The sequence below is a fragment of the Anabrus simplex genome, chromosome 2 (genome assembly GCF_040414725.1).
Source record: "Anabrus simplex isolate iqAnaSimp1 chromosome 2, ASM4041472v1, whole genome shotgun sequence".
In the NCBI taxonomy this organism is placed as follows: Eukaryota; Metazoa; Arthropoda; class Insecta; order Orthoptera; family Tettigoniidae; genus Anabrus; species Anabrus simplex.
The window spans coordinates 330,200,926-330,214,454 of record NC_090266.1 but is presented as its reverse complement, the minus strand read 5'-3'; the positions used below and the strand labels follow the sequence as shown (position 1 = coordinate 330,214,454).

At 37.4% G+C, this 13,529-nt stretch overlaps 1 protein-coding gene across 5 annotated transcripts in view; it reads left to right on the top strand.

Moving 5' to 3' along the window:
• Positions 1-13,529, top strand: part of p120ctn (adherens junction protein p120) — a 914,089-nt gene that overhangs the window by 525,675 nt on the left and 374,885 nt on the right. For 4 of the 5 annotated variants that reach the window (XM_067140688.2, XM_067140689.2, XM_067140691.2 and 1 more), the window contains exon 12: positions 252-323. The exons of the other annotated variant lie outside the window; for it this stretch is intronic. In XM_067140688.2, coding sequence (XP_066996789.2) covers positions 252-323 — 72 coding nt within the window. The remainder of the gene's footprint in view (positions 1-251; positions 324-13,529) is intronic. 5 annotated transcript variants of the gene reach the window in all.

Below are 13,529 nucleotides of genomic sequence, written 5' to 3'. Positions count from 1 at the left end.
GTTATTTATATTTTAATTCATCTTTGGTTTACTGTTGGTACTATTTCCTAAGGGAGAGTGAGTTTCTCATTTGTATGTTCCATATTAATGGGTACTGAGTGGAAATCGAAGCACTGATGGGAATGATATTAAAACACAAGCTTATAAGTTAGCTCTCAGTTATATCTTGACTTGGAAGAAAAATCTAAAAGTATTTCTTTCATGTACTTTGTCTTTTATTTCATATTACATGCACTTCATTTTCTTTACAGAAAGTGAAATCAGTGACACAGATGCTAAATCTTCAAACATCGAGTCGTCTCAAACAGTGAAACCGAGCCTAGGTGAATAAGATTTACTTAACCGATTTGAGGAATTGAATTCATCTTGTTTATTATTGTCTTTCATGCCTATAACATTGGTAGGATCTGCACATTGTTGCACTGCAAGTAATTCGTTATTACGTATGGCCAGGGACATAATAGTAGGTCACTGAGCTGTTCAAAGATCTGTTCTTGTTTGTAGAATTGACCTGTAGTTTTATACGAGTCACCAATTAATCTCCAACAAATACAATCTAACAGTGCTGTTGCCACTATCTTGATTGACAAGAATGGTATTGCAAGCTTTATGTGCCTATTTACATTGATAATGGTGCAAGTATCATTCGTCTAGTATTACACAAAAGTACCGTATTTCTACGAATCCAAGACGACCCTAAATGCAAGACGACACCCACTTTTTCCTTAAAGAAAATCAGGCTTAAGAAGTGCTTTGTGAAATCATATGAATGCCTTTCGTGTACAGTACATGTTTTTAGGCTATCTTTGTCTTCACACTAACGCTGAACATTGGCTTTAGTTATGCCACATTTCCTTGCAGCCGCACAATTATTCTTTATTTCCATGAGTTCAGTAATCATTCGATTAAAATTGGTGCCATAATATCGATAAGAACCCGTTGAAAATTTACTGGCAGTACCTGTCCCACGTGCCTTTACAATACAACAATCCATCATAAAAATATTCCTGTTGTCTGTAAAACTGTTAATTTGACTAAGTGTCAGGTACAGCAAATGCCTTATAACTCTGCCACTGAGTAGCCATGGTCTTTCTAAGACTCGTATGTTGTGGTGCCATTCTACGGACCTGAGAAACATTTTTGTTGAGGCTAATATGGGGGTCATTTTTTTTTTTTTTTTTAATATCTATTCAGGGGATTGTCTGTCGCCAGGCTGTGGGTCTGTCTCCTGCCATGTAGAATGTAATTCTCTCTTCACTGTTTCCTGAGAACTAGTGACATTATACATAGGTGCTGTACAACCGGTTGCTGCGGCTAGTGAAGTAGCCTATAGACCTAAGAAAGACTCAGGCGTTGAAGGTCGAGTTTTATGCACGTGCGGGAAGCAGCGTGGTGACCTGCCAGTGGTGTTTTTAGTGTTACGTCGTAAATGCATACGACTCTTAATTTTTTGCATGAAATTATGAGAAAAAAGTCATCTTGGATTTGGAGAAATACGGTAGTTCCTTTGTAACGAGAAACATACCTCACATCAAGGTCAGAAGCACAACACTCGTTATATTGTAAAAGGAACCACTTAATTTTTAGTTTTGGACACAATATTGATTGCTAATAGAACATCTTGTTCTTTGGAAAAGTATGGAAATTCCACCTTTGGGTACAATCAGGTACATTTTACATAGTGGTTATTGTCTAAGTTCATAAAGTGATCATGAAACACTTCTCACTTGCACCATGAGTAGCAAATGAATAACAACTCCCTACATTGACCACGAAAATTCACTCTATCTAAACCAATAAGAGTTCTTGAAGAGGTGTTACTCATCTGCTGGTCCTGAAATTTTTCCCACTCCTAAGGAGCTCGCTTTTGATTTAGTTGGAGTGAACTTTTTGATTGGTGCAGTGACTCGTTCTTCATTCACTGATCATGGTGAAAGTTGGATTATTTTGTGAAGTTTCATAATGATGTTGGTTTGAATGTATTTCCTATTGCTATAGATCATCTTTCTTCCCAGAGGCTGATTTTTTTTTTTTTTTTTTTTCCTCACCACCTAAATTTAAACTTACCATTGTTTTCTTGTGGAAAGGATTTTCCATTAGTAACTAATACTACATGTACGAACCAGATGTTGTGTGTTAGTTTCACCGATTTCAACAATATTGTGCTTTTCCAACCTGGAAATGGGATGCGTTCCTCGTAAGTCGTGTAAACTTACCCGTAACATCCTCCGTTCATTCTTTGTTTTCCAGCTGATAGACTTTTCATATCTTCTGCAAAACTCACTGATGCATTCACTGAATTCTGTCCTTTCATTTTCAGCTCCTGGAAGCAGGGAGTAAATGAATCTCATATCTAAAAGAATGCACTGAACAATAATAATAATTCTGACAACTCTGGTCTCGATTGTTTTGTTTTTTGTTATCTTTGGTTTGAGAGATCCTAATCTCTGAAAAACCACAGGTCCGTTGTACCCACTAAATGAGTAGAACGGACTACCATGAACAGCAGTAGTATAGGAATTGTTGGGTATTCTGCATTAATAGTAAAAAGTGGAGAGAAAAGAGCCTTTACCTGTATATGTGTGGAGCTACACCGGACAGCCATGAACTTATATTTTTACTGCATGTTGAACTTCTGCTCAAAACATAATTTTGAATGACTGTTTACTTTTACATCTGGTCTGCTGAGATATTATCTATTGTTTAGAATGTGTTTTTGTTATACAAAAGTTTGACCACTTTGCACATATGCATTACAGTGATAGTCTCATAGTGGAAAGTTCCACTGTATATCTGAGTGAATATACTTTGAACAATATCATTCTTTTCCATTTTGTAAGGATATTTTAGTCATTGCTATCTGTCTTCTTTTGCCTTCTGCTTCTATATCTACCATCTGCTTGAGTGTAAGGCATAGGTTGTTATAACAAATAATAGAATACAAGATTTTGCCAGTCTTCCTTTGGTATATGAGCAACTGATCAGCTGCATAGTGTAGTAGGTTAGCATAATATGCCTTCTGTGCTCAATTAGGGGAATAAAGTTCTGGCATGTTTGACATTTAAGAGTTCTTACTGGCATGTTAAAAAACCTCGTTCAGAGCAAAATTGTAGTTCTCTGGCCTCTCTTAAAATCTGTCAGTTGAAAGGATGTGAAATCACAGTTGTTATTATTATTATTATTATTATTATTATTATTATTATTATTATTATTTATGAATGCTATATGAGTATTAACAGACATTACTCATTTGGGTTTGATGTACTAGTGTATCTGTCATCTGGTCCGGCCCCACGGTCTAGGGGGCAACGCGGCCGCCTGTCACCTGGCGGCCCCTGGTTCGATTCCTGGCTGGGTCAGGGGTAGGTGTTTGTGACATCCTTAATATTCCTTTCTTCACACACAACATTCCACACTACAGCCATTCCAATTACACGGAGTTTTCATACAATATGGTGGCAGTAGGGGCAAGGGATTCACATAGGTCGAAGCCCCGAACAAATAGCATTAAAAATAAAAAATCTGTCATCTGAAATTGGTAATGAATATTGCAAAGCAAAGTCACTTCCGTACAGGCCATGAAGGCCCTTGAAGGAGTGGAAGGTAAAGGCTTCCACCATTGTTAACCTCGGCACGTGATGGGGCAGAGTGGTTAGCTCTACGCCCGGCCACCTTTGCCCCCAGGAATCAACCTGGTACTTATTTTTGGTGTAGGCTGAGTGAACCTTAGGGCCATATGCACCTCCTGAAGTGGAAATCTTGTTTCTTAAATTTTACGACTTCCTGACGGGGATTCAAACCCACGTCCTTCCGGGCGGACCGAGCACGCCTTTACCGCCTTGGCCAGGCAGCCCCTGATGAATATTGATTCACGACAAACACCTTACTGTTGTCCACAGAGTTGCTTTTCTATCATGGAAAATCTTAAGAAGTGATAAAGCCAGAAAAGGCAGCAGATACAAGATTCCCTTCTAACACATAGCCTGACAGTATATTTGAGCTGTAGACACAAAATCATCTTAAGTCCAAATGACCCAGCTGTCACCTTGACAGATTGTATTTGGTGACCAAAACACAAGGCTGCATCGAGCTTATGTGCCCTATCAGGTTAAGACTGATACAAGTGGAAATTGATTATTAGGTGCTACTCACACGAAAAAGTGAAACATTGTTCACTTGTTTGAAGAACATCAGCTTCCATATGCTGGTTATTAATCAAAAAGCATTTGAATGTGACTTTAAAAGAAATGCAAAATGTCCAGGAGAGGAGAGTAGGCACTGTAATTTTAATTTAATGTTGGTTTTATAACAACAATTATGGACATTTTGTGGCAAAATAGCTGGACCTGGGGCACAGTAAATATGAAACATGAACATATTTTATATGCAACTCATTATGAAATGAAATTAACCTTAAACAATGGCTTGTTTGATTAGGGTAACATATCTGAATACACATGTGAATTCATTGTCATATAAAGGAACCAAATCTATTTTTTATCTCTGTCAACACACACTATTCTTTAAAAATCATTAAGATACTGTCATTGATTGCTCATGACATCAAATACTTGTTAAAATTTTCTACTTTTTAAGTTGAGTCTTCTATCTGATAACACATTTTTAATTATTGAATGATCTCTCCACCTCTACTTACATTGTTGGTGCATATTTAAATTCTGCTACCACTTAGAATTCAGCATATATCTTGTAATTGCTGGAAGTCCCTGTTGTCACCAAGAACCCACTGACATTTTTCCACGCTGCTAATACTCTACATGTCACAAATCGGTGTACATGCTTCTACTTGTTGAAACAATATTTATCTGTGATCTGATTTAAGTATTCAGAGAATATTACTTGCATAATCTCATGTTATATTTATAGGTCTGTATCTTTATTGCAAAATACACTGGTGTGTCAACCTGTGTCTCGCAGCGTAAATTGTACAGTCCGAATATAAATTTTTTACTACTGTTGCGGTCTTCTTGCGAATAACTTTAAAAAAAGCTTTGTGGGTAAACTGTGAATATAATACCTCAGGTATTGACATAATAAGTGTAGTTTTCCAATTATGTAGACAAAATATTTACAGTCACTGTAGTTTTTAGTTATATAAAAGTATCACAATAATGACCAGAGATTGGAACTCTTTTGCAATTAAATGCACAAAGTGAAATTACAAGGCCAGTAATAAATGGGTTATAACCTCCTCCCACTCTTAACGCCCTCAGTTATGTGGTAACTAGTTATCAGATTTTTTATGCAAATGCATATTTTGTTTACCAATGTGTAGACATCAAAAACTAACAAGGAAATGCATTTGAAGGTGACATTAGACTAATTATTAAGTTTAATAATGCATATACAGGGATTATCATTTAAGACTTTGTAGCAAAGTACCGAGGCATAGGAGTGCAGAGAAGTGGTGACAGCAAGCTCATTGCCTGCAATGGTCAGCGGACGTAAATGTCTCAAAGACGTGGCATGATTACGCCTATAGAAACTAAACGAAACTGAACTCACTGCCTGTACACATATACATCAGGACAAATAAATAAATTAAACTGAACTCACCAGTGTTTACAGAAGATGTTGAAAATGATCTTGAGCTGGGATGCATCTTCACATCTTGTAATGAGATTTCGAAACACACTTTGCAGTTCATGGACACTGGTAAAATGCACAGTGATTTTTAATTATTCTGCTGTTTGAGGATTACTACTATAAACTTTTCGTTTGAGATTTCCCCATAGGTAACAGTCATAGGTGCTTGAAACAGGTGAACAAGGGGGTGCATAAGCTTTTACTGATGATCTGATCACCATCGAACACTTCCTGTAACTGCTGCATGGGCCATATAGGCTGTCTCATCATCCTGCAGGAAATAGCCATACCTTTCTTTTTCTTCTTCTGTCATTTTAGCAAGAAATGGTTCAAGAATGTTGTGAACATAATGGTCGGAAGTAATTGTGTTCTGAAAAAGTATCGGACCAATAATTCATCGGGCACTAATAGCGCACCATACACCCACCTTCATATCATGCAGGGGTTTCAGCTGTAAAATGTGCAGGTTCTCTGTATCCCAGATCCTAATGTTCTGTGAATTGACATATCCACTGGAATGAACCATGCTTCGTTGCCCGTTAAAAGAAAGTTTTTATCCACAATGCCATTGTGGACACTATTTCTTAGCCAATTGCAAAATCTTATTCTTGCAACGAAATCCTTTGTCTGTATGTTCTGGACTGATTGAGTCTGGTAACATCGTAAATCTAATAATTGTTTTGTATTACGTACTGACAAATGTGAAATACCAGTTTCCTGAGCTACTCTCTGAAGCGACTTATGTAGACTGACTTGCGGTCTTGTATGAGAGCTGTTCTCCTTTGCTGTTTATTAAAAATTAATTTCTGAACCAGTACTGTGTTTCTTGTGAACGAATTGTGGCACGTAAAGTTTTGATGGTAATATAGAACCGGGAAACTGTCTAGGGAATTTTCCAAGGCACGTTTTAATTGGTTTCTTCTTGTGCAAATAACACTCGACCAAAAATATTCTCTGCACTGTAGTGTACTTAACCATCGTGATAATAACCTCACAACGTGCCTTTCAAGTCCAGTAGTTACTAACAAACTGTTTTAAGCTGTCAAGACTTCTTCTCACGCCAAGCTTGACACATGGTTTATTAGCTTCATTAGCCCTGTATTGATAGTTCCAATGATCACATTATAAAGCTGGATTTCCCACCTAATCAATACTTTAAAAAAAATTGATATTGATGTATTTAATACATTTTACATTACCCGTTTTGGTCTTTATTATAGGCCATCTTCAGCTGCTGAAGAATCTTAATTTTGGTAAAATGACATACAATGTTAAACCCGACTTATTTCTAAGTTTAAGGCAACTTATTTCTAAGTTTAAATGATACAATATTGTGATAAAATTTTCGTCAAATTGGAGTTGTAAAGAGTCGAAAATTATATCTAAATGTTTGTTTTTTGGCGTCTCCGAAGACCGAAAAAGTAGTTAGTGGGACGTAAAGCAAATAGCATTATTATTATATAAATGTTTGTTTGTGAAATGTCACGGGTATGGTCTTGATGTTCTATTAACACACTCTTAATGAATTGTACATTTCTATGTTAAAACAAGTACGTATTTTGCATGTTTAAAAGATGCCAATTTTGGTAAAATGAATAAAAAAATCTTCTTATAGTTGCGTACTGATCGACATCAGATTGTCTTACGAGTTTAATGTTCAATGTTTTGGAATAATATGGTGAGAGCATTCCTTCTTGCGTAACTTCTGACCTGTTGGAAACTTGTAATAAGATGTATCGGAATATGTAAAATGATAGAAAGATCACCATCGAACACTTCCTGTAACTGCTGCATGGGCCGTATAGGCTGTCGCATCATCCTGCAGGAAATAGCCATACCTTTCTTTTTCTTCTTCTGTCATTTCAGCAAAAAATGATTCAAGAATGTTGTGAACAAAACAGTCGGAAGCAGTTGTGTTGTGAAATAATAAAGTAATTCCATGAACTCTTTCGGAATGTGTGAAATTACAGCTGTGGTAAGATTTCAAGGAAAAATCAAGACAAGAACATAGTGTGTATAAATTCCTTTCAACATTGTAGAGAATGCGTTAATTGGTGACTCCATGGAGTGACAGTCCAGGTCCAGATAAGCATCAATTGAGTGCTTCGTTACACCCACCGAAAGACCTGGCTTGTCAGTGATCCATACCGAGAATAGGGTAAATATTGCTTCAGAGGGTAAAGAAAAGGCACTACCGGGGAGGAATTTTATATTTTCATGGACCAATTTGTCAATCTGAACTTTAATCTCAACAAGATAATGGAAAGAAAAAAAAAAAAAAAACATTTTCATTGCTGCCTTTGATCCTGTAAAAAATATTTATTTAAATAAAGTTAACAAGCAGAAACAAAAATACGCAACCAAGACTCCACAGGACACACAGCCTCCTATCCAGGACCCTCCTCCTCAAGCACTCCTCTTTGCTCCACCCCCGTTCCCCGCCCACTGTCACAAATGCCAGTCCTCGCCACACAAGAAGCAGTACACAACACGTAAGCAACCGGCTGGAGACAACAGTAGAGTAAATCAAAATTCACTTACGCCCACAATACATATTATGGATATTCTCTAACAGAAAAACCCCTTTTTTTCTTTCCTTCATTTTAGATATTCCGATACATCTTATTACAAGTTTCCAACAGATCACAAGTTATGCAAGAAGGAATGCTCTCGCCATATTACTCCAAAACATTTTACATTTAACTCATTTTATTCATTTCACCAAAATTGGCATCTTTTAAACATGCAAAATATGTACTTGTTTTAACATAGAAATGTACAATTAATTAAGAGTGTATTAATAGAACATCGAGACCACAGAAGCGACACTTCACGAACAAACTTTTAGATATAATTTTATACTCTTTACAACTCCAATTTGACAAAAGTTTTATCACAATATTGTATCATTTAACCTTAGAAATAAGTCAGGTTTAACATTGTACGTTATTTTACTAAAATCAAGGTTCTTCAGCAACTGAAGATGGCTTATAATAAAGGCTGAAACTGGTACTGTAAAATGTATTAAATACATAAATATAAATAATATGAATTGATTAGGTGGGAAATCCAGCTTTATAATTGTGAAGCTTGACATTGTCACGGCGCTGCCTTGGGGATTCCTGCAGACTGTGAGCAGTAGTGTGAATTCTTAAATTATACTCCCTGTATATGCATATTTACATATATTTGAGATTAGTCCATACATTTCAAATTTCGGATTTACTATGCATGTTTTTGACTGTTTTATTCATATTTTAACGTGTTTACAAGCAGTCTTCAAGAAAATGTAAAGTAATGCCATGAACTCTTTCGGAATGAGTTACCTTGTTCTGAATGATCATTACAGATGTGTAAGACTTCAAGGAAAAATCAAGAAAGACAAGAACACAGCGTGCATCAGTTCCTGTCAGCATTTTAGAGAATGCGTTAATTGGTCACTCCATGGACCGACAGTCCAGGGTCGAGATAACCATCAACTGAGTGCTTCGTTACACCCACCGAAAGACCTGGCTTGTCAATCATCCATACCAAGAATGGGGTAAATATTGCTTCAGAGGGTAAAGAAAAGACACTACAGGCAAATTGGTCTAATGCACTATAGGAAGTGACATGCCTGCTGATGATACGAACCTCAGTGTGGCGAACCCTATACCTGTGAACAAAACAAATTAGTCTGTGTGCAGTGCTCAGAGTTTTACCCGCTCCTAAAGTCCACGATGTATCTCAGGCGTGTAAATGTGAGTTAATAGTTAAATATTTCAGTGCTGGTTATTGCTGTATTGTTAGTGAACTGTCTGATGATGTGTTTCCAAGATTGGCTTTTAAGAAAAGTCACAGACAATGCCAAGACAAAGTAGTAAAATTACCTTGCAAAATGCTGGATTGGAGGCAATGCAAATTATACCAGAGATGATAAAATTTTGTCAGGTTTGTGACAAACAAATTCCCTGTGAAAGAAACGTACCAACTCACACAGCACTCTAGTATCTCAACTCATGTAATTGCTAAGTGAATTGGTAGCAGCAAGACAAAGGAAACCTTACTGACACAAGAACTTCCATCCACTTCAGGACAAAATAGGTTTACCCGTGATTTGTTTTGCGCAATGATTGCTTCAAATATTCCATGGAATACATTAACCTGTCCTCATTTTCATAGCTTTCTTGGGAAGTATTGCACCCAGGCTATTCTTCAGATGTCTACAGTTCGGAAAGCATACTTGGACAAATATTACAATTCGGTGATGGAGGAAATCCGAACTGAGTTACTTGACTGTCTGATCTGGAGTGCTGTATAGGAGTATACGGATGCTTGCGGTGGTATGTAGAAAACATGTTGGTCAGGAAGTTGCAAAGTGTTTGAAAGGGAAAAAATAATTTTGCAGTCACTCCCTTTGGCAATGATTTGATACACCTCTCTGGCCTTCAGGTGGGTAGGACAGTCAGTTCCAGGTATTTCGGACTGATTCTGTAAGCTGTATGTTATAAGGCATTGCAGCATTGAAGGTATTTTCTCATTTGATTCATTCAATGTGTGCAGCTCATGGCCTTAACAGGGTTGCAGAAGAAATAAGGGCACTATTTCCATAGAAAGTATTTGTGAAATCACCTCTGCGGAGTGAGACTCGCAGGCATTGCCTACTGGATGTTCCTCCTCCAGCACATCTTTACATGCTGGGGAACTTGGATTGAATCTGCATTTTTCTATTGTCTTAATTTCATTGGAGTGAAGCGTGCGATTGAAGAATTTGACGTCAGTGATGTCAACTCTATTCTGGAGGCAAAAGTGGCTTCCAGCAATGAAACGGTTCAGAGGGAACTAGCAATTATCAAGACACTTCCAAATCATACTAGAATCAATCGAGAAGCTAGAAAAATGTGGGTTGTAATTTGCAGGAGATCAAGGAAAAAGTGATTGTAAACGGGGAAGTATCCCAGAAAACCTCGGGACTCCATCTGCAAACAAGATATCATGATGCCCTCAGACAAAATCCTGGCTACGACATCATGGTAGCTTATAATTAAATCTTTGGCTGGTAGCGATAATGTGGGTCTACCGAAATGTTTAACATCTACACTCACTCCTGAATTCAGGTACCGTCCTATCACATCCAAAGATGTAGAGAGATCATTCTCCGCATTGAAGGTGATTTTAACAAACACCACAGATTTATACCAGAAGATGTTTGTTGTAGTGTACTGCAAAGCAAATTATAGTCAGGACAAGAATGGTGTGCACTGTAAAATGAAAGAGGAATGTATGTCCAAGTGTGTTTCTTCATGCTTGTGTCTTTTTACATGGTTTTCTATGAGTCTTACTAATAATAATAATAATAATAATAATAATAATAATAATAATAATAAGAGTATTGATTGTCGTAGGAGACCTGTGTAAATGTTTTAACAGTGAACACAAATTTATATGTCGAGCAAACAATGCACGGATTGTTTGTACTAGTGCAGAGGGGCCAACTATTATGGATTGTCCGTAATGATTACGGATTTCACTTCACGATTGCGGCATTACAGTCAAAGGGGAAATTATTATGAAAAAGCAATATTAACACGATAAAAATTAATTTCTACGGAAAAAGGAAAGAAGTAAAATGTTCAATCCCTTAGAGCATTACTGCTCAATCCACCCTGTTTCAGTGTTTGTGAGTTGTCAACTAAATGTATTTGGCGGTTATTTGGTCGTCACTTCCTTTTGTTTCCCACAAGCGTTGTGAAATCACGGCCAGCTATATAGATATATGCTGCTCTCTTAGCTAGAAGCATCAAGTCGGCCGTCAAGTAGGCTCTACTCCTTGCTTTGCTGTTCTCCAGTGTGCGCATTCGGCTCTCTCTTTGTTGTGTTCGTAGGCGTGAGTGGTATATTTTGTGTATTTTAATTCTAATTGTCCTAGTCGTTGATTCGAAAATAAGTGATTGGTTTTGTCAAATGAAGCAGAGCAATAGTCAAATTGCATCTTCTTCTACGGAGACAGCAGTGTTACAGAAATTTTGAGACGGTTATACAAACGAATGGCCATGCCTACTTGATTTGCGTGGTAGTGAAAACCATGTGTTCTGCAGTTTGTGTTCATGTGGTTTCTCTGTGGCTCACGATGGATGAGACAATTCCACAAGACTCATAGGATCGAAGAAACATCACACATATGGTGAATCAAAATTACGAAACCAGTCTTTTTCATCGTTTTTTTTTGTAAAAATTAATGAAACTGCAGTGATGAATGCCGAATTGCTGTTCCTGTCATATCTTTTGGAGCATAATATTTCGTTTCAGATCATGCTAGAAATGTATTTAGATCAATGTTCCCCGACTCTAAAATACCTTAGAAATATGGTTGTGAAAGAACTGAAACCTCTGCCTTAGTTCAATACACAGGATCTGAGGCAAAAAAGGAAATAAGTGAACTTTTGCAAATAACACCTTTTTCTTTCGCTGCTGATGGTAGTACAAATTCAAATGCAGTTAAACTTTATCTTATACTTGTCTCTTTCTTTAATGCTCAGAGAGGCCAAATATCAACTCTTCTATTGTCATTGTTAGAGAGTACTGACAAAATAGGTGAGGGAATTTCCTCTGTTATTAATAATGAATTGTCTCCTTTAGCCATTCCATGGGAAAATTGCATTTCTTTTTCATCTGGCAATGCATACACTATGATAGGGGAAAATAAATTTGTGAAGGACAGGCATTCTTTTGTTTATGTCCCAGGTTGCTCATGTCATCTCATACACATCCGTGCGCAGAAAGCAGCAGTCCAATTACTAGTCAATGTAGTAACTTTTTGGTTCAGTTATATTACTATCTTGATAAGATACGAGTTCTAACAGGCAAAACACATTGAAAGTATATCAGGCTGTTTGTGGCACAGAGGATCACAGAATTTTGAAATATGTCGGTACCCGTTGGCTCTCGCTTCTTCAGAGTATTAAACGAGTTCTTGAGCAGTGGGAAGCTTCAACAGTGATGTTTTGTAGTGAACCCCACCATAAAAATGAGAGCACCAAGCAGTTTGAAACTGTAAAATCTTTCATACAAGATCCACACACAAAACTGTTTTGCTAATTTCTTCAGAGTACACTTCCTGTCTTCAGCTCACTGAATTTATTTCTGCAGCAAAGTGCTGCACCCATACATATTCTTACAAGGGAACTGTCCATAATGTCATATCAAAATCGACAATGAAATTTCGCAGAGACCATGAGGAGACCCGTACAATAGCAATGTACAAAAATTTAGCTTACATTTCGAACTGGAAGGTTTCAAAATCTTGATACAAAATCTGTGTAACAACGCAGCTTACTGGACAAACCTTGCTTCTTGCTGGCTCACGCGGCACACAGCGGAGTGGAGTTACAGTTGTGCTGGAGAGAGAGAAAGAGAGAACGAACTGGCTGGCTGCCACATGCCAAAGTCACTTTATTGTTACGGAACGAATGTGAAATATGAATGTGGTGCGTTAATTGCATGATAAAAACACAAATATTTTTGCCACCATGCACAGCGAATATGCACTTTGAGGCCACATTGTTCTTCAGTTTTTTTACTTGTTTGAAGGCAATATTTCACAGGCACTTCAAACTCGCGAGGTCGCTCCATTGTATAATTGGTTGCGAATCATGAATATTTCATCATGTCCTTGAACCGTAGGGAAAGAAATTGAAAATGAATGAAGGACTGCATTTTCAGCATGCTGTTTCTCTGATAAACATCAAACTGAAAGTCTTCGCAAGTCGGCACAATGTCTGTTAAGCTATGGTACAAAGCCTTCCACTGCCAGAAGGAAAACTTGTTCAAGGGCTGTATGTTCCCTGTAGTGCTGGGAGGAATCTGGAGAATTTCTATACCGTTGGCTGGAGGAATGTTTTCAAGATGGCTCTTATCACTGTAAGTAGTCCAGGAATCTAGCA